Genomic DNA, 21,526 nt, shown 5'->3' with positions numbered 1-21,526 from the left:
GCGTGGCGGTGTTGTCTCGCCGCCTGGTTTGGTTGCAATGTTGGTCGGTGGACCAGTCTTCACGTAAGACCTTAGCCAATCTACCTTGTGATGGGTCTCGCCTTTTTGGGGAGTCCTTGGATGTGTTGATTAAGGGGATCACCGGAGGTAAGAGCACTCTCTTGCCCCATTTCCCCAAGGCTAAGGGGACTTCTGGGAAGAAGCATGCTAATTTTCGGCCCCCTCAGGGGTCCTTTCGTGCCTTTCGGTCGCACTACAAGGGCAAACCGTTCAAAGGTCAAGGCTCTCAGAAGAAGCCCTGGTCTGAAAAACAGAAGTCCGGTCAATCCGGATCCGCAACCCATAACAGTGCGGCCTGAAGGGGCGCCCTCACCCAGTTTTGGGGTGGGGGGACGCTTGCTCGGTTTTCTTCAGCCCTGGTTGGCCCGCGTGCGGGACAGATGGGTTCAGGAGATTGTTCGATCTGGTTACAAGATCGAGTTTCTCTCTCGGCCAGAGAGCAGATTTTTTCCCTCAAATCTTCAACTGTCTCCAGAGCGTTTACGGGACCTGCACCTGGCGGTGCGGGACCTGAGGGCTCAGGGAGTGGTAGTTCCGGTGCCTCATCGGGACAGATTTCGGGGGTTTTATTCCAATCTGTTCACCGTGCCCAGAAAGGAGGGCAAGGTTCGTCCAATTCTGGACTTGAAGGCTCTGAACCGCTCTGTGCGGGTTCGCAAGTTCCGCATGGAATCCCTGCGGTCGGTGGTGGCTGCCCTGGTTCCGGGGGAATTCATGGCCTCCATCGATTTGAAGGATGCGTATCTTCACATCCCCATTTTCGAGGGTCACCAGAGGTACCTTCGATTTGCCATTGCGGAGGATCACTACCAGTTCGTGGCGTTGCCTTTTGGTCTCGCCTCGGCTCCGCGGGTCTTCACCAAGGTGCTTGCACCGGTTCTGGCATTATTGAGGGCCCAGGGCATTTCTGTCCTGGGGTATCTGGACGACATTCTGATTCGGTCTGCGACCAGCCAGGGTCTGGAGAAGGACCTGTCTGTCACGATGCAAACTCTGCAGGAGTTTGGTTGGACGATAAATTTTCCAAAGTCGACACTGAGTCCGTCGGTTCGTCTTCCCTACCTGGGAATGATTCTGGACTCGGTGCAGGCGAAGGTCTTCCTGCCGGAAGACAAACTCAGAACTCTTCAGGAGGAAGTCAGGTCCCTCAGGGACGTTCCGCACTCGTCTCTGAGGACGTGCATGAGATGTCTGGGATTGATGGTCTCGGCCTTCGAGGCGATTCCCTTCGCCCAGTTTCACACGCGGGGTCTCCAAGCGGAGATCCTGTCCATGTGGGATGGGCGACCTCAATCTCTGGATCTTCAAATCTCGTTGAGTCATCGCACCAGAAGAGACCTTCTGTGGTGGCTCCAGTCCCCGATGGTGTCCGGGGGCAAGTCGTTTCGTCCTATCTCATGGACGGTAATCACCACGGATGCCAGCCTGTCGGGCTGGGGTGGTGTTCTGGGCGTTCTGTCCGCCCAGGGGACTTGGTCGGAGGGGGAGTCCTCCCTTCTGATCAACATTCTGGAATTGCGTGCGATAAATCTCTGTCTTCATCGCTGGACGGACCGGCTGCAGGGCTGCCCGGTTCGGGTGCAGACGGACAATGCCACGGCGGTGGCCTACATCAACCACCAAGGGGGCACCAGGAGTGCCCGAGCGGCTCGAGAAGTGGCCGACATTCTGTCTTGGGCCGAGACTCATGTCCCGGCGATAACGGCGGTTCACATTCCGGGGGTGGAGAACTGGCAGGCGGACTATCTGAGTCGCCAGACCCTGGATCAGGGGGAATGGTCTCTCCACCCGGCTGTCTTCCAGATGTTGTGTGCGAAGTGGGGTCTTCCAGATGTGGACCTGTTCGCGTCTCGTCTCAACAACAAGGTGAGAAGGTTCGTGGCAAGGACGCGCGACCCTCGGGCAGACGCGTCGGACGCGTTAGTGGCCCCGTGGCATCAGTACAGGCTGATGTACGCTTTTCCACCGATTCAGTTGCTGTCCAGGTTCCTTCGCAGGTTACACTCGGAACGCAGCACGGTGATTCTTGTGGCACCGGACTGGCCTCGCCGGTCCTGGTACGCAGACCTCGTGAATCTGGCGGTCGACGCCCCGTGGCGTCTGCCTCTTCGAGACGATCTCCTGTCTCAAGGACCGATATTCCATCCTGCTTTACAGTCGCTGGCTTTGACGGCCTGGCTGTTGAGACCGAGGTCCTGAAGGAGAAGGGTCTCTCCCCAGAGGTCGTTCATACCTTGATCAACGCGAGGAAGTCTTCCTCGGGGAAGGTTTATTACCGTACTTGGAAGGCCTATTTTGCCTGGTGTGAGTCCAGGGGGTTTTCTCCCCGCACGTACTCGGTTTCCCGAGTGCTGTCCTTCCTTCAAACGGGTGTCGATCAGCGTTTGGCGCTGGCTACGATAAAGGGTCAGGTGTCTGCGCTGGCCCTTCTGTTTCAACGTCCCGTGGCTTCCAACTCCTTGGTTGGCACTTTTGTTCAGGGTGTGCGGCATCTGGTTCCTCCTAGGAGGGATCCTCTGCCCCCTTGGGACTTGAATCTCGTTCTATCGGTGTTACAACGTGCTCCTTTTGAACAGATCAGGGAGATCTCGTTGTCTATGTTGTCCAAAAAGGTCGCCTTTTTGGTTGCGATCACTTCGGCTCGCAGAGTGTCGGAGCTGGCGGCTTTGTCCTGCAAGTCTCCGTATCTGGTTGTTCATTTGGATAAGGTGGTCTTGCGACCTAATCCTTCTTTTCTTCCGAAGCGAGTTTCGGAATTCCATCTTAATGAGGATATTGTCTTGCCTTCGCTGTGCGCGAAGCCTAAACATCCAAAGGAGGTGAGATTACATTCTTTGGATGTTGTTCGGGCGATAAGGGTTTACCTTAAATCAACTGAGTCTTTTCGAAAGACGGACTCCTTGTTTGTTCTTCCAGAGGGTCCTCGGAAGGGCATGGCGGCGTCGGCCTCTACCATCGCCAAATGGATCAGGCAGACCATTGAACAGGCGTATGCCTTGCAGGGGAAGGTTCCCCCTGTGCCTGTGAAGGCGCACTCTACTAGATCTCTGAGTACGTCTTGGGCCTGTCGTCATGGGGCTTCTGTAGCCCAGGTGTGTAAGGCGGCGACCTAGTTGACCGTGCATACTTTCACAAAATTCTACAAAGTAGATGTTCAGGCATCGGCGGATGCTTCCTATGGCCGCAAGGTTCTTAGTGCGGCAATTCCCTAGGGTCCCTTGTTGGGGACCTCTGGCTGTTGGGATAAGTTTTTTTATCCCCTGGTTATTTTGTCTTTTCCTGGGTTGTTGCTCCTGTTGAGCACTTGTTTTTCCTGTAGCCCAGCTGGCTTCCTTCCTTTGGTAAGGTTCCTTTCTTTGATGCGGAGACTGCGTTGCCTTTCGGCGCGGATGCGTTTCCCACCCCTCATGTTTGCACTGCTTTGGGACGTCCCCAAATGTGACGAATATGAAGAGGCGGCGACTGTCGGAGGACGTAAGAGAAAACGGAATTTTTGTAAAATCTTACCTGTAAAATTCCTTTCTCTGAGTCCTCCGACAGTCGCCGCCCCCGCCCCTCTTTTGGGGTTTGGTTGTATACTCTACTGCTATTCCACTGAAACTGAGATATGGTTGCAGGAAGTAGGAGGGTATTGACTGAGGGGACCACCCCTTGAGGGTGGGATATGTTAAAAGCTTTAATGTTAACATATTCTGTTGCCTAGCTACTCCTTTGGAGCAAAGTCTAATACCCCATATGTGACGAATATGAAGAGGCGGCGACTGTCGGAGGACTCAGAGAAAGGAATTTTACAGGTAAGATTTTACAAAAATTCAGTTTTTCTCAACAAAAGTGGAGTTACTCTTTAAAGAAAGCATAGAAGGCAGTTCAGACTTGACCGGCTGAATTGCTTTTCCAAGTCATTCACTCACTAGTTAGTGAAGCCTACATCAGAATAAAAGCCCCATACCTGCAGCTTTTTAAAATAATTTGGCCTAGACACCTCCAATATTTCTACCCTCTCGTGTTATACCATTCCTTTTGCTATCCTGTTTAGAAGTACTGGTTCTTAGAGGCTGTTGTAATTTCTTTATTGCTTCCCCTCTTGTCACAGCTCTATAGCAGTCCCTAGATAGCAGCTGTGAAATCTTAAGACTGGAAGGGTCAACTCAGACTTTTAAAGGTTAAAGTGATTGTAAAGGATCACCTTGTAAAACAACCCATTCAGTTTAAAAGAGAAATTAAATGCAAAAAAATTTTGTATAGATATATAAAAAAAAAAAAAAAATTATAAATACCTTTTTTTTTACCACATTACCTCTGTTCTCAGCTGAGAGCATAAGAACTGGGGGAGGAGAAGCAGCAGCACACTGAGCTTCCCAGTGAGTCAGGACAAGTCTGATCATTGGAGGAAAGTACACTGAATTCCCAGCATAGCTAGAGAACTGACTAAAGTGTGCTCGTTTGCTTAGTGTGGTCCGTTTTTAATAGGAAAGCAAGGGGATTAGCAGAAACACTAAGGATTTCACATAAAGGAAGCAAAACGAAGAGAACAGGATACTTCCTCATACAAGTACATGGTACAGCAGACACATATCAGGAATATGAAATGTTGGGGTAACAAACGCTTTAAGTTGTATTTTACACAATCTGCCTTGATACAATATTTATTACACTACCTTTCTCAGCTGACTGGAACTATACATTTGTTTTTCCATTGGCCGAGGTTTGAGATATATATGTGTGTGTGTGTGTGTGTGTATATATATATATATATATATATATATATATATATATATATATATGTGTGTGTTGTGTGTGTTCAAAAAAGTTTAGGACTTTGAGTTGTACCAGTTTACAAATAATGATAGTGATAATTAATAAGGGCACATAGGTAAACACAGAAAAATAAATATATATAGAAAGAATCGTATGTTTATTAGAACATCCGTTAGTAATAGGGTCAATACATCTGGATAAAAACCAATAAATTGAACTTGCAATTATAAGAATTGCCTCCTATTAGGCTCAACGCGTTTCGTGAAAAGTCACTTCATCAGGAGCAGGCACAATTCAAGTATCTAGAAAGGATACATATACGTAAACAACAATGTATCCAATGAATAAACAAACCTAGATCTCCAATCAGGAGTATATGGTCACATCTCCATATAAAGTCCCAAACTTTTTTGAACACTTTTGTGTTATTTTGCTTTGTCGCATATAGGGATGGAGACTCAATTGTAAGGTTTGTAAAGTCCCAAATACCCCCCCCCCCCCCTGTTTAAAAAAAAAAAAAAAAAAAAATATATATATATATATATATATATATATATATATATATATATATATACTCACAAAAGTGAGTACACCCCTCACATTTCTGTAAAATATTTTATTATATCTTTTTTCATGTGACATCACTGAAGAAATGACACTTTGCTACAATGTAAAGTGAGTGTACAGCTTGTATAACAGTGTAAATTTGTCGCCTCAAAATAACTCAACACACAGCCATTAACTGCTGGCAACAAAATTGAGTATGCCCCTAAGTGACAACGTCCAAATTGGGTCCAAAATGTCAATATTTTGTGTGGCTACCATTATTTTCCAGCACTGCTCTAACCCTCTTGGGCATGGAGTTCACCAGAGCTTCACAGGTTGCCACTGGAGTCTTCTTCCACTCCTCCATGACGACATCACGGAGCTGGTGGATGTTAGAGACCTTGTGCTCCTCCATCTTCCGTTTGAGGATGCCCCACAGATGCTCAATAGGGTTTAGGTCTGGAGACATGCTTGGCCAGTCCATCACCTTTACCCTCAGCTTATTTAGCAAGGCAGTGGTCATCTTGGAGATGTGTTTGGGGTCGTTATCATGTTGGAATACTGCCCTGCGGCCCAGTCTCTGAAGGGAGGGGATCATGCTCTGCTTCAGTATGTGACAGTACAGGTTGGCATTCATGGTTCCCTCAATGAACTGTAGCTCCCCAGAGCTGGCAGCACTCATGCAGCCCCAGACCATGACATCCCCACCACCATGCTTGACTGTAGGCAAGACACACTTGTCTTTGTACTCCTCACCTGGTTGCTGCCACACACGCTTGACACCATCTGAACCAAAAAAGTTTATCTTGGTCTCATCAGACCTCAGGACATGATTCCAGTAAGACATGTCCTTAGTCTGCTTGTCTTCAGCAAACTGTTTTCAGGCTTTCTTGTGCATCATCTTTAGAAGAGGCTTCCTTCTGGGGGACGACAGCCAATGCAGACCAATTTGATGCAGTGTGCGGCTTATGGTCTGAGCACTGAGCAACAATTCTTTTTTTCAGATCCTCAGAGAGTTCTTTGCATTCAGGTGCCATGTTGAACATCCAGTGACCAGTATGAGAGAGTGAGAGCGATAACACCAAATTTAACACACCTGCTCTCTATTGACACCTAAGACCTTGTAACACTAATGAGTCACATGACATCGGGGAGGGCAAATGGCTAATTGGGCCCAATTTGGACATTTTCACTTAGAGGTGTACTCACTTTTGTTGCCAGCGGTTTAGACATTAATGGCTGTGTGTTGAGTAATTTTGACAGGACAGCAAATTTACACTGTTATACAAGCTGTACACTCACTACTTTACATTGTAGTAAAGTGTCATTTCTTCAGTGTTGTCACATGAAAAGATATAATAAAATATTTACAAAAATGTGAGGGGTGTACTCACTTTTGTGAGATACTGTAAATATATTTCTCTTTCGTTTACTAACAAACACAGCTCCATGTCCTCAGACCATTGGGCTTTATGCTGCTCTCTCTTCAGGAGTAGGACCAGGCGGAAACCTTTTTTTGGTTACGCCCCTAAGGCAGTCCCAGAGGGTAAACCATCACTTCCTACTATAGGATTTCAGTTTTTTCTGCCTAATCAGGAGTAAGGACCTGGCTCTCTGCTGGGATCTGCAGTCCTCATGGGAGTCTGCAGGTAGGGGCAAGGGGGGGCAAATTCCCCCTCCCCCCCCCCCCCTGGAATCTCAACTTCCCCTTTCAAGTGGTTGTTAAGCCACTTTATACCATCCTGTCTGGTCTGTTTAATAATCCTGTGTGTCTGTGTTTTAAAAAAATAAGCCGTTCTTTTCAATTTTTCAGAGAGCCGAGCACCGCTCACGTGACCCGTCGGCTCTCTCTTCTCCCCGTCTAACAGCTGCCTGCAGCAGGTGGGGCCGAGGATTCCTCACTGATGTCAGTCGGGAGGGGAGGAGTAGGTGAGGGGGAGAGGAGGGAAGAGGCGGTGTGTCACTTGAGCGACGAGTGGCGCTCTGAAACTTGTAAAGAATGGCTTATTTTTATAAAACACAGACACAGGGGGACACAGGATTATTAAACAGACTGTAGACAGGATATGAAACTTTAAATGATACTACTACAGCAGCAGGAGGGGAGGGGGCGGGCACTGACACAGAAACAGACAGGCAGGGAGAGAGAGGGGTTCGAGAGGACAGAGGAGGACAAGAGGGCTGCGGATGATGGGAGGCACGTAAACTGACCACAGTGTCAGGGTTCAGCAGCTATGGTATACTGTGGTCCGTTTACAGAGGGGAGGACATAGCCAGGCAGGATCAGCCAGGTATTTTAGGTGATAGAAGGGGCCAAGTTACACAGCACAAGCACTGTACTGTATAACATGCTTTAAGGGAACAGGATCATTTTTTTTTTTTTTTAGGTTAAAAAATGCTTTAAAAATAAATGCTGCTGTTTACGCTTTTAAAAATAAATACTTAAAATAAGTGTGATGACTAAGCCCCTCCCCTTCATGACATTGTTGAAAAGAGGTGGAGCATGGGTGACCTTAAAATGATGCCCCCTCTTGAAAAAAGTTCTGCGGACGCCCATGGCAGTCCTGGCATTTTTTATTTTTTAAATGGAATTTTTGCTTTTTCTTATCATTTGAATGAGGATATTGTGTTACCGTCCCTATATCCTAACCCGAAACATCCTAAGGAAATTGCCTTACATTCCTTGGATGTGGTAAGGGTGATTCGGATGTACCTGGCAGTGACTGAACCGATTAGAAAATCTGATTCTTTGTTTGTTCTTACGGATGGACCTCATAAGAGGCAGGCCACATCTGCTGCGATCATTTCCAAGTGGATCAGGCAGACGGTGGTGCAGGTCTATTCCATTAAGGGTCAGGTTCTTCCTTTCCCTGTGCCTTCCGTCTGGCGTCAGTGGTTCGGGTGTGCAAGGCGGCAACGTGGTCGTCTGTACACACATTCACAAAGTTTATAAGGCAGATGTACTTGCATCTTCGGATGCAACGTTTTGGCCGCAAAGTTTTGCAGGCTGCGGATGCTTACGCTTCTTGAGGGTGTCATTTTTTTTCCCTGATGGTGAGCTCCTATTACTAGTTGAGCTCCTGTTTTTACCTGGTTGCTATGTTTAGCCTTGTTGGGAATTCTACGTATTGCTGTGGTTTTTTCCACCCCTCACATTGACACTGCTTTGGGACATCCCAATGGTCTGAAGACATGGAGCTGTGTCCCATCAGTGAACAAAGAGAAAACTGGATTTTTTTCTTACAGTAAATTATTTTTTCTCTGGGGTTCACTGATGGACACAGCACCCGCACCTGTTGGGTTGAGTTTTATGTTCTTGCGACACTGCTTGTTACAAACTGAAATCCTATAGCAGGAAGTGATGGTATACCCTCTGGGACTGCCCCAGGTGCGTAACCAAAAAGGTTTACACCTAGTCCTACAGTCCTGAAGAGAGAGCAGCAGAAACGCCAATGGTCTGAAGATATAGACCTGTGTCCATCAGTGAACCTCAGAGAAAGGGATTTTACAGTAAGACAAAAATCCAATTTTTTTTTTAGCAGAGAACCTAGAGAATAAAATGGTGATTTTTGCAATCTTTTATGTCACACTGTATTTGGGCAGAAGTCTTTCAAATGCAGTTTTTTGGGAAAAAAATACACTTTAATAAATTAAAAAAAAAAAAATGAAACAGTAAAGTTAGCTAAATTTTTTGTATAATGCTAAAAAATGTTACGCCCGATAATTCTGATCTTTATTCTAACCAAAAAAATTGTGATGCTCATTTTATCCAGAATCGTGCAGCTCTAATGCAAAGGTACTCCTTAGATGTAATAAAAATGGTATGTCACTTGTTGACAGAGCCACATAATAATGCTAGTTGTATGCCAGAGGCTCCGAGGAAGAGGCTGGTCCTCAAAACTCGTTAGACTATCGGTTCTTCACCTTCTCCTACCACATGATATGATGCAGTGTAAATTGGATGATGCTGTACTGTGTGATGTGCTTGATACATTTATCATCTTGTTAGTTTAAGGCCCCTTTCACACAGGCGGACCGTTCAGATCTGCCTGTCCGTTTTTTTGGCGGATCTGAACGGTCCCCCCCATGCATCTCTATGGGGCATCGGATGTCAGCGGAGACATGTCCGCTGACACCCGATCCGATCCGTCAAATCTGAACGGATGGAAACCCTATTTCTCTGTCGCTCATTGACAGACGTAGTCCTCGTTGATTCAACACACTCGGGTTATGCTGCCCTCTACAGGAGTAGGACTAGACAGGAAAGAAAACACTCTGGCCACACCTTAGGGGCAGTCCCAGAGGGTACATCCTCTCTCTCTCTGCTACAGCAAATCAGTTTTTCTCTTACGTCCTCCGACAGTCGCCGCCTCTTCATATTCGTCACATATGGGGTATTAGACTTTGCTCCGAAGGAGTAGCTAGGCAACAGAATATGTTAACAATAAAGCTTTTAACATATCCCACCCTCAAGGGGTGGTCCCCTCAGTCAATACCCTCCTACTTCCTGCAACCATATCTCAGTTTTAATGTCTAGCTTGTCAGGAGTGGCTGGCTCTCTCTGTGCTGGGACTTTCTGTCCCAGACTCTTTCTTCTTTTTAAAATTTTGTTTGAGTTTTTCTCTCTACCTTTTACTTAGCTGTTATTTTGTCAGCGTTAGTTAGTTCTTCGGATGAAGAGGATCATGCGGACTGGGTCTCGGGCTGATCCCCCTGGTCGCAGGTCGTGAGTCAGTGGCTTCCCAGTCTGCCATTGAGCGTTCAGCCAGGTAACGCTCCTGGCACAGTGAACGACCCATCCCTGTTCGGTGCAGGGATGATTGGTGAGGTGGCTACCTCACTGGACGCTGTGCGGTTTCTTAACCCCCCTTGTGTGCGTCTTGAATGCGACTCTCCCTGCCTCATGTGCAGCGGCTTGTTCGCCTGTGCGGGTCTCCCACGCCATGTGAGGTAAGTGTATCTATGTGGGGACCTGTCTGTCTGGGGGGGTGTCAGTCTGGGACTGTGTAACCTGCCTCTATTCACACTGCTTGTCTCCCTATCTCTCGGCTGCATGCTGTGGGCTGCAAGGGGGGGGGGGGGAGCTGTATGACACTGTGTGTGTCAGTCTGGTCAGTGTGAGAAGCTGTGTGCTGTGGGGCATGTTTTTTTGGCATGTTTGGGCATATACAGCGATCGCTGCGGCGATCTGACATGTATTCTGATATTGGAATGTAATGTGTGTTTTAATGCACTGTGGAGCGGCGATTTCGGCGCCAAACGACGCCATTTTGCCTACACTCGCTCCGGCCGCATGGTTTACATGCATGGCGGCCATTTTCTTGTAGCCTCCATAGGCTTACATAGAGCGCCCTGGCAGCATCACTTCCTCTTTCCAGGAACACCGATCGAGGCAGCAGCAGCGGCGAGGGTCTCCTCAGGTTTTATCCTTCTGTTCTTGCTATCCATTGCCTGTGTTCAGTTTGCATATTCCCTGTGGGGGTCTCATTGTGCTTGAGTGTGGTGCGGTGGGCTGCGCTTGCCGCGCTTGCTTAAAAGGGGCAGTTAACCCTTGGTTGTCTGGCATTACAGGGGCAATGGATTCTCAGGAGGGCAAATTTCCTACAGTATTGGTGGAAAGCCAGGGGACCACTGTTTCCCCCCCAGGGGGGGATTTAGCCACTATTGTGGCTGGCCTTGCTGCTCAGGTGCAAATGCTGGTGGCTGCTCAATCTACTAAAAGGCCCAGAGTTGCTCTTTCCTCTGATTCTGAGGGTGAAGAATGATGGGGCTGTTATGGCGGGGGCCTCCTTATCGGGGTCCCGCTCCTCTCTTGATCTAGTGGGGTCTGAGGTGGAGGCTGAAGTTGAGGGGGTTGATAATTCTCCCCCTGGCTCGCCTGAAGAGCTTGCAATCATGGATGAGTTGATTGCTTCCATTAAGCAAACGCTGCGTTTGCAGGACGAAGTGTGTCCCCCCGCTGCCTTGGCGGCTTATGGGACGCAGAGGAAACGCAGGACGCCGCAGGTTTTTCCCTGCAATGCTGATTTTCAGCGCGCTGTTAAGGATCAATGGCGCGATCTGCGCAAACCTTTTGCGGTACCAAGTAAATTCAAGCTGCGTTATCCTTTTTCGCCTGCCACTGATGAAAGGTGGTGTGTGCCTCCACCAGTGGATCATGCAATTGCGGTTTTGAACAAAGCCACTGCGATTCCTGCGGAGGGTTCCCCTGTTTTCCGTGATGCCACGGATAGGAGACTGGAGTCTCTTGCCCGTCATACTTATTCTGTTACGGGTTCTATGCTTAAGGCTCTGTTTGCTTCTCTCATGGCGGCCCAGGCGATCGCAAGTTGGACGCAGATGCTTAGGCGCGTCCTAGTGGCCGATTCGGCCTCGCCGGCGACCCTGGATATGGTGGATCAGATCCACCAGGGTGTCATGTATCTGTGTGATGCGGACCTGGACCTGATTCCGTTGGCTGCACGTGTGCACAGCGTGGCGGTGTTGTCTCGTCGCCTGGTTTGGTTAAAATGTTGGTCGGTGGACCAATCTTCACGTAAGACCTTAGCCAATCTGCCTTATGATGGGTCTCGCCTTTTTGGGGAGTCCCTGGATGTGTTGATTAAGGGGATCACTGGGGGTAAGAGCACTCTCTTGCCCCATTTCCCCAAGGCTAAGGGGGCTTCTGGGAAGAAGCATGCTAATTTTCGGCCCCCTCAGGGGTCCTTTCGTGCCTTTCGGCCGCACTACAAGGGCAAACCGTTCAAAGGTCAAGGCTCTCAGAAGAAGCTCTGGTCTGGTAAACAGAAGTCCGGCCAATCCGGACCTGCAGCCCATAACAGTTCGGCCTGAAGGGGCGCCCTCACCCAGTTTTGGGGTGGGGGGACGCTTGCTCGGTTTTCTTCAGCCCTGGTTGGCCCGTGTGCGGGACAGATGGGTTCTGGAAATCGTTCGATCTGGTTACAAGATCGAGTTTCTCTCTCGGCCGGAGAGCAGATTTTTTCCCTCAAATCTTCAGCTGTCTCCAGAGCGCTTGCGGGACCTGCACCTGGCGGTGCGGGACCTGAGGGCTCAGGGAGTGGTGGTTCCGGTGCCTCATCGGGACAGGTTTCGGGGGTTTTATTCCAATCTGTTCACCGTGCCCAGAAAGGAGGGCAAGGTTCGTCCGATTCTGGACTTGAAGGCTCTGAACCGCTCTGTGCGGGTTCGCAAGTTCATGGAATCCCTGCGGTCGGTGGTGGCTGCCCTGGTTCCGGGGGAATTCATGGCCTCCATCGATTTGAAGGATGCGTACCTTCACATCCCCATATTCGAGGGTCATCAGAGGTACCTTCGATTTGCCATTGCGGGGGATCACTACCAGTTCGTGGCGTTGCCTTTTGGTCTCGCCTCGGCTCCGCGGGTCTTCACCAAGGTGCTTGCACCGGTTCTGGCATTATTGAGGGCCCAGGGCGTTTCTGTCCTGGGGTATCTGGACGACATTCTGGTTCGGTCTGCGACCAGCCAGGGTCTGGAGGAGGACCTGTCTGTCACGATGCAAACTCTGCAGGAGTTTGGTTGGACGATAAATTTTCCAAAGTCGACACTGAGTCCGTCGGTTCGTCTCCCCTATCTGGGAATGATACTGGACTCGGTGCAGGCGAAGGTCTTCCTGCCGGAAGACAAACTCAGGACTCTCCGGGAGGAAGTCAGGTCCCTCAGGGACGTTCCGAACTCGTCTCTGCGGACGTGTATGAGATGTCTGGGATTGATGGTCTCGGCCTTCGAGGCGATTCCTTTCGCCCAGTTTCACACGCGGGGTCTCCAAGCGGAGACCCTGTCCAGGTGGGACGGGCGACCTCAATCTCTGGATCTTCAAATCTCGTTGAGTCTTCGCACCAGGGAAAACCTTCTGTGGTGGCTCCAGTCCCCGTTGGTGTCCGGGGGCAAGTCGTTTCGTCCGATCTCGTGGACGGTGATCACCACGGATGCCAGCCTGTCGGGCTGGGGTGGTGTTCTGGGCGTTCTGTCCGCTCAGGGGACTTGGTCGGAGGGGGAGTCTTCCCTTCCGATCAACATTCTGGAATTGCGTGCGATAAGTCTCTGTCTTCATCGCTGGACGGACCGGCTGCAGGGTTGCCCGGTTCGGGTGCAGACGGACAATGCCACGGCGGTGGCCTACATCAACCACCAAGGGGGCACCAGGAGTGCCCGAGCGGCTCGAGAAGTGGCCGACATTCTGTCTTGGGCCGAGACTCATGTCCCGGCGATAACGGCGGTTCACATTCCGGGTGTGGAGAACTGGCAGGCGGACTATCTGAGTCGCCAGACCCTGGATCAGGGGGAATGGTCTCTCCATCCGGCTGTCTTCCAGATGTTGTGCGCGAAGTGGGGTCTTCCAGATGTGGACCTGTTCGCGTCTCGTCTCAACAACAAGGTGATGAGGTTCGTGGCAAGGACGCGCGACCCTCGGGCAGACGCGTCGGACGCGTTAGTGGCCCCGTGGCATCAGTACAGGCTGATGTACGCGTTTCCACCGATTCAGTTGCTGTCCAGGTTCCTTCGCAGGTTACATTCGGAACGCAACACGGTGATTCTTGTGGCACCGGACTGGCCTCGCCGGTCCTGGTACGCAGACCTTGTGAATCTGGCGGTCGACGCCCCGTGGCGTCTGCCTCTTCGAGACGATCTACTGTCTCAAGGACCGATATACCATCCTGCTTTACAGTCGCTGGCTTTGACGGCCTGGCTGTTGAGACCGAGGTCCTGAAGGAGAGGGGTCTCTCTCCGGAGGTCGTTCATACTTTAATCAACGCGAGGAAGTCTTCCTCGGGGAAGGTTTATTACCGTACTTGGAAGGCCTATTTTGCCTGGTGTGAGTCCAGGGGGTTTTCACCCCGCACGTACTCGGTGTCCCGTGTGCTGTCTTTCCTTCAAACGGGTGTTGATCAGCGTTTGGCGCTGGCTACGATAAAGGGTCAAGTGTCTGCTCTGGCCGTTCTGTTTCAACGTCCCGTGGCTTCCAACCCATTGGTTGGCACCTTTGTTCAGGGTGTGCGGCATCTGGTTCCCCCGAGGCGGGATCCTCTGCCCCCTTGGGACTTGAATCTCGTTCTATCTGTGTTGCAACGTGCTCCTTTTGAACAGATCAGGGAGATCTCGTTGTCTATGTTGTCCAAAAAGGTCGCCTTTTTGGTGGCGATCACTTCGGCTCGCAGAGTGTCGGAGCTGGCGGCTTTGTCCTGCAAGTCTCCGTACCTGGTTATTCATTTGGATAAGGTGGTCTTGCGACCTAATCCTTCTTTTCTTCCGAAACGAGTTTCGGAATTCCATCTTAATGAGGATATTGTCTTGCCTTCGTTGTGCACGAAGCCTAAACATCCAAAGGAGGTGAGATTGCACTCTCTGGATGTTGTTCGGGCGATTAGGGTTTACCTTAAATCGACTGAGTCTTTTCGAAAGACGGACTCCTTGTTTGTTCTTCCAGAGGGTCCTCGGAAGGGCATGGCGGCTTCGGCCTCTACCATCGCCAAATGGATCAGGCAGACCATTGAACAGGCCTATGCTTTGCAGGGGAAGGTTCCCCCTGTGCCTGTGAAGGCGCACTCTACTAGATCTCTGAGTACGTCTTGGGCCTGTCGTCATGGGGCTTCTGTAGCCCAGGTGTGTAAGGCGGCGACTTGGTCGACCGTGCACTCTTTCACAAAATTCTACAAAGTAGATGTTCAGGCATCGGCGGATGCTTCCTTTGGCCGCAAGGTTCTTAGTGCGGCTGTTCCCTAGGGTCCCTTGTTGGGGACTCCTGGCTGTTGGGATAAGTTTTGTATCCCCTGGTTTTTTGTCTTTTCCTGGGTTGTTGCTCCTGTTGAGCACTTGTTTTTTGCTGTTGCCCAGCTGGTTTCCTACCTTTGGTAAGGTTCCTTCTTTGATGCGGAGACTGCGTTGCCTTTCGGCGCGGATGCGTTTCCCACCCCTCATGTTTGCACTGCTTTGGGACGTCCCCATATGTGACGAATATGAAGAGGCGGCGACTGTCGGAGGACGTAAGAGAAAACGGAATTTTTGTAAAATCTTACCTGTAAAATTCCTTTCTCTGAGTCCTCCGACAGTCGCCGCCCCCGCCCCTCTTTTGGGGTTTGATTGTATACTCTACTGCTATTCCACTAATACTGAGATATGGTTGCAGGAAGTAGGAGGGTATTGACTGAGGGGACCACCCCTTGAGGGTGGGATATGTTAAAAGCTTTATTGTTAACATATTCTGTTGCCTAGCTACTCCTTTGGAGCAAAGTCTAATACCCCATATGTGACGAATATGAAGAGGCGGCGACTGTCGGAGGACTCAGAGAAAGGAATTTTACAGGTAAGATTTTACAAAAATTCCGTTTTTTCTGTCTAGTTAGGAGTAAGGACCTAGATACCTTGCTGGGATCTTCGGTCCTGGCAGGATTTTTCTCTTAGAAAAGATTTTTTAGACAGCTTTTTTTCTCCAGTGTTCCTGTGAGATCTTCAAGCAAGAAAGCTGAACTGGGCGACGGGCTGGATGTTGAGATCCAGTGGTCACCCCAGTTCAGCCTACGAGCGCGTGCAGGCCATAGCTCCGCGCTGGGTCGGCTGCGACATAGTCCCACTGGACGGGGACTGACCCTGCGAGTTAAACGTCTCGCCGAAATGCCTAAGACCATGAGTCACGGCGTCCGTACTGGTCGACAGCCCTCCCACCTCGGTGGAGAGGGGTACTGTCAGGAGTTGGCGCCCGCCTGGTTCCGGTATGGTGAGTAGTATGTTCCCCCTTTCCTCCTGACGGGTCTTGTGGTGAACGCGGGCCCCTCGCTGTAATGATAAGGATGGGTCTTCCCTCTATCCTATAACATGTCACAGATCCCCCTGTTTGAGTGTGATTTTTGTGAACAAAAAGCAAGGAGGCTTGGTTTGGGAGCTGACAATCTAATTGCAAAGATGTTAAAATGATGAAGTCAGTGGCAGTACTAGAACTTTACTGTGATAGTATAAAGTATCCTACCTGTCAGAAGCCACAGGGCGATGTCTATATATGTATACTGCATTCCAGATCATTCCTCCAGCTAAACAGATGCCTCCCGACGGCCACGGACCGCATACGGCCCGCCAGGGTCCGGTACCGCCGACCACACTGACCACCATGAGGGTGAAGGGTTGTGAGGCCGAGATCCTTCTGCAGACATGTCGCTATTCTGTGCAGGCCGCCGCCATTGTCTGGTAGATCGCACGAGGCCGCCATTTTGGCGTAGCCTCGTGTCTCCAGCATGGGGGCGGCCATGTTTGAGGTGACTCAAACACCTCGTGGAGCTAGGGGAGGCGCCGGAAGGCGTGCAGAGGGGCGGAGCCGCCTCCTTTCTTCCCGGGAAGCCAGCCAAGAGACTTCCTGTCTGCACTAGACAGTGCTGAGACAAGTTGCAGTTGAAACTCTGAGCATCAAGTGGTGAGCCCTGGGGTCTATCTCTCTCGCTCTATAGGGGTCCCTAAGCAGGTACACTGAGGGTCTTTGTGGCGCTGGGGGTCTGAAAAAAAAAAGAAAAAAGTGTTTTTATTTATTTTTTTTTTTTTTGGCAAATTGATTTTTTCCGGGTAGCATCTGGAATTATCATGGACCCTGCCACACAAGTACCCCCACCTGTTTCCCTCGAGGGGGCCGCGGGACCCGCCGGCGCACAGAGTATGGATGCATTTACAGCAGTTTTGGAGTCTTTGGTGGCTCGGGTGCAGACGGCCTGTCAGGAACGGGGGTCAAGAAAGCGACCCCCGCCTACCCCTATATCATCTGATACTTCAGATTCTGAGATGGTCATTGCAGCTGCAGGTCCCTCTGCAGGGGCTGTTGTCTCAGGTAAAGTTCCCTCAGACAGTGAGGAGGACGTTCATGCTTCCGCCATAATTCGGGAAGAAGCATTGGTGGACGCACTAGTTGTGGCGGTTCGGGAAACCTTAAGACTTGAGGTTTTACCGGCAGAGGCAACTGAAACAGAGATTCCCTTTGGTACTAACAAACCCACCAAAACGGTGAAGGTTTTTCCTGTACCCAAGTGTTTTGGTAATAAAATTAAAGAAGAATGGGAGCATTCTAAGCGTACCTTTACTATTTCCAAGCGCATTGCTAGACGCTATCCGTTTGAGGAATCCCTCATTAAGAAATGGACGGTACCACCAATGGTGGATCCACCTATTTCCAGACTGAATAAAGCCACGGTTATTCCGGTGGAGGACGCTTCTTCCTTTAAGGATCCGGTGGATCGGAAAGTAGAAGCGGAGTCCTGCACTATCTTTTCCCTGATAGGGTCACCCTTTAGACCAGTAATTGTCATTGGTTTAGTGTCTCAGACATTAACGGAATGGGCGAGATTGGTGCGCCAGGACCTGAAGGGGAAAGATATCCCCCAGGCAACATCTGATTTGATGGAACAGATTATACAAGGACTACAGTTTATCTGTGACGCAGCCTTGGATGCTACCCCCCTATTAGGGCATGCATCTATGTCAGCGGTAATCCTCAGACGTGTGCTGTGGTTAAAATGCTGGTCAGCGGACCTAGGTTCCAAAAAGACCTTGACGAATCTCCCCTTTCAGGGGAATCGCCTATTTGGGGCCACCCTAGATGAGATCATTAAGGATGCCACTGGGGGCAAAAGCGCTTTTTTGCCACAGGCTGCTAAAGCTAAAGGACCTTGTAACAAGCGGGGACCTTTCTTTACCGCCCATAAAGGGTTCGTTCGCTCAGCTGGAGCAAGCGGGAAGGGCAAGACTCCTCCAGGAGGGTTCAAGAAGGGCTGGTCGGACAGACAAAAGACCGACTCAGCCAAACCTGAAGCAAAGGATTACACAGCCTGAAGGTGCGCCCCCACCCGGCTTGAGGGTGGGGGGACGTCTTCACCGGTATTCAGGGCATTAGATCGAGCATCGACCACTGCTACCGGTGCGATTCTTCCCTTCCAACATCTAAGTACTACAGGGAGCGGTAGTTACCGTTCCCTGAACAGATCATTTTCTTTACCTTTTCCAAAGATTAGCCTCAGTTCCCCACAAGAATCGGATCCGGTTGAACAGACAGACCAAGGAGCCTCTAGCCGGGTGACTTCGGTCCCTGTGGTTCAACCAGGAGAAATCACCACTCCTGATAGGAATCAGGTGTCTGATAAATGTGTGGGAACAGAGAACGATCAGAATTTGTCGGATGGCCGGGGCCAGATAGCTCTAGGGCAGCCTGGTTCGGATCCAGTCAGCGCCAGTTGTCCTGGAAATTCTAGGATGGCCTCTTCAAGCCGGTCTGGCCCACTTGGACATGCTAGTCGCGGACGTTCCTTGGGAACTTCTTCTCAGAGAGTGTCTGCGGTCTCAAGGACCTATCTTCCATCGTGCTTTACAGTCGCTGGTTTTAATGGCCTGGCCATTGAGACCCAGGTACGGAAGGACAGAGGTTTGTCAGCTTCAGTTATTCCTACTCTAATTAAGGCAAGGAAAGCGACTTCCAGCAAGGTCTATTATCGCACATGGAAGACTTATATCGCGTGGTGCGAATCGTTAGGAATTCCTCCACGTACCTATTCGGTGACCCGAATATTGGCCTTTCTGCAAAAGGGGGTTGAGCAGAAACTAGCCTTGAGCACCATCAAGGGTCAGGTTTCAGCATTAGCAATCTTCTTTCAGAAGCCTTTGGCTACAAAATCCTTGGTGCGGAATTTCATCCAGGGGGTGCGGCACCTGGCTCCACCAGTCCGCGCGCCCTTACCGCCTTGGGATCTTAATTTGGTTTTGTCGGTTCTGCAGAAACCTCCCTTTGAAAACATCAGGGAGATTCCCTTGCTGACTTTATCCCAGAAGGTAGCCTTCTTAGTGGCTATCACTTCTGCACGCAGGGTGTCAGAACTGGCTGCATTGTCATGCCAGTCCCCATACTTAGTGATTCATAGGGATACGGTAGTTCTTCATCCTAAGCCATCCTTTCTTCCAAAGGTGGTCTCAGACTTTCATCTGAATGAAGATATTGTACTACCTTCCTTGTGTCCTCAACCCAATCCTCATCGGGAACATGCGTTGCATTCCTTGGATCTGGTTCGGGCAATCAGGGTATACCTGAAAGCTACGGAATCGTTCCGGAAGACGGATTCACTTTTTGTGATCACGGATGGCCCCAGAAAGGGGTTGCCTGCATCTGCCGCGACTATCTCCAAATGGATTAGACAGACGGTGGTACAGGCTTATTCTATTAAGGGTCGGAGTCCTCCGTTCCCTGTTAGGGCGCACTCCACTCGAGCGCTCAGTACTTCCTGGGCCTTCCGCCATCAGGCGTCAGTGGTCCAGGTATGTAAGGCGGCCACCTGGTCGTCGGTACATACCTTTACAAAATTTTATAAGATTGATGTGATGGCATCGGCGGATGCCTCATTTGGCTGCAAGGTTTTGCAGGCCGCAATTTGAGGAGACCGGTGGTCTACCTCGAGGGTTTTTTTCTGTTGGAATTTTCTGTTGAGTCTCATCTTTGATTGATGAGCATTGAAGACTTCTAGTTGGCACCGGTTGGGCCTTCTAGATTGGATTTAATTTCCATTTTCCCACCCCTCATTTGTGGTACTGCTTTGGGACGTCCCGAGTGTGTTGAATCAACGAGGACTACGTCTGTCAATGAGCGACAGAGAAAAATGGATTTTTGTAAGATCTTACCGTAAAATCCTTTTCTCTTAAGCTCATTGACAGACGTAGTACCCGCCCCTCTATTTTGAGTTGGGTTGGGTTAAATTCTCTAAACACTGCTTTCTGACATAACTGATTTGCTGTAGCAGAGAGAGAGAGGATATACCCTCTGGGACTGCCCCTAAGGTGTGGCCAGAGTGTTTTCTTTCCTGTCTAGTCCTACTCCTGTAGAGGGCAGCATAACCCGAGTGTGTTGAATCAACGAGGACTACGTCTGTCAATGAGCTTAAGAGAAAAGGATTTTACGGTAAGATCTTACAAAAATCCATTTTTTCCATCCGTCCAGCGGATGGGATCGGATGAGAACGGACCGACGGTCTGTTCCCATCCGATTCCCCTATAGAGATCTATGGGGCTGTGACAGCTGTGTCTCCGCACACAGTGAGGAGAACAGCTGTCATTTTCCTGCTCAGCGGGGGATTGGTGGATCGATCCCCCGCTGAGAAAAGCGGAGTCCGTTTGACGGACTCATAGTGTGAAAGGAGCCTAATACTTACCACTCTTTACTAATAAAGCAATGGTTTTGGAATAATGCACTAGGTCTGTGTGTACTCTGTCTTTTTATGGTTCCAGCAATAAGAACCTGATGGGGGGGTCTAATCCCTCTCTACTCTATCCAAAAGGAAAAAAAAAGTTGCCTTTAGTTATACTTTAAACACAATAACATTTCTCCTTTTTCCACACAGGACTGGGGAAAGAGCTGTCCACATGAGTTCATTGCTGCATACAAGCTTCAGCACGACATGTCCTGGACGCCCTTCGAGGAAATCCAAAAACGGGATGCAGAAATTAATATCATTGATAAACTATTAAATGATCAGATTGCTCTTCCGTCATCAGCTGAACCCAACTTCAGAGGACTCACTAATTATTAATGTTCGGCAAATGCTTTGTGTCCTGGTGTGCTCAGCGGACAGTCTCTGCCATATGAACAGTTCTAATCAACAAAGGAAATTCTCCTAATTACAATAATTGGCTTTATGTGAATATATTTTGTATCAGTTGCTCACGGACTTATATCTTTTAAACAGTTGTGCCTTTTATTCTTTCAATTATAAGTAATGTTCTGTGTTTTTTACTCTCCACAAAGTTTTTAATTTGTTTTATAATATTATTGAAGTGAAAATATAGTGGGGGAATTTACTAAAACTGGAAACGAGAGAATATAGAGCAGCTGTGCATGGTAACCAATCAGCTTCTGTCTTCAGCTTGTTCATTTAGGCCCCTTTCACACATACGGTTCGTTCAGTTCTTCTGTTCAGTCACGTCAAAATATATCAGTTTTCTATCCATTTTTTATCCTTTTTTCATCCAATCTGTTTTTTTGAAAGATGAAAAATAGGGCATTAATCCGTTCAAAAAAACGGACATTGGCGGAAGCAGGTGAAAATGGATGATCATCCATTGTCATCCGTTTTTACATAAAGATACATTGATGTCCGTTTTTCATCCATCAACGGATGGATGAAAAACGGACCAG

The 21,526-nt window shown here is 49.4% G+C and overlaps 1 protein-coding gene across 1 annotated transcript in view; it reads left to right on the top strand.

The window, feature by feature from the left end:
• Positions 1-21,111, top strand: part of LOC309568470 (uncharacterized protein C1orf50 homolog) — a 40,687-nt gene extending 19,576 nt beyond the window's left edge. The window contains exon 5 of the mRNA XM_082274144.1: positions 20,733-21,111. Within this exon, the coding sequence (XP_082130270.1) occupies positions 20,733-20,921 (189 nt within the window). The 3' untranslated portion in view covers positions 20,922-21,111. The remainder of the gene's footprint in view (positions 1-20,732) is intronic.
• Positions 21,112-21,526: the final 415 nt, after the last annotated feature.

The sequence above is a fragment of the Pelophylax lessonae genome (assembly GCF_965119305.1).
Source record: "Pelophylax lessonae genome assembly, chromosome: 12".
NCBI classification, from domain to species: domain Eukaryota; kingdom Metazoa; phylum Chordata; class Amphibia; order Anura; family Ranidae; genus Pelophylax; species Pelophylax lessonae.
Note: the sequence above shows the minus strand (reverse complement) of the source record. Positions and strands in the feature narration are given on the sequence as shown.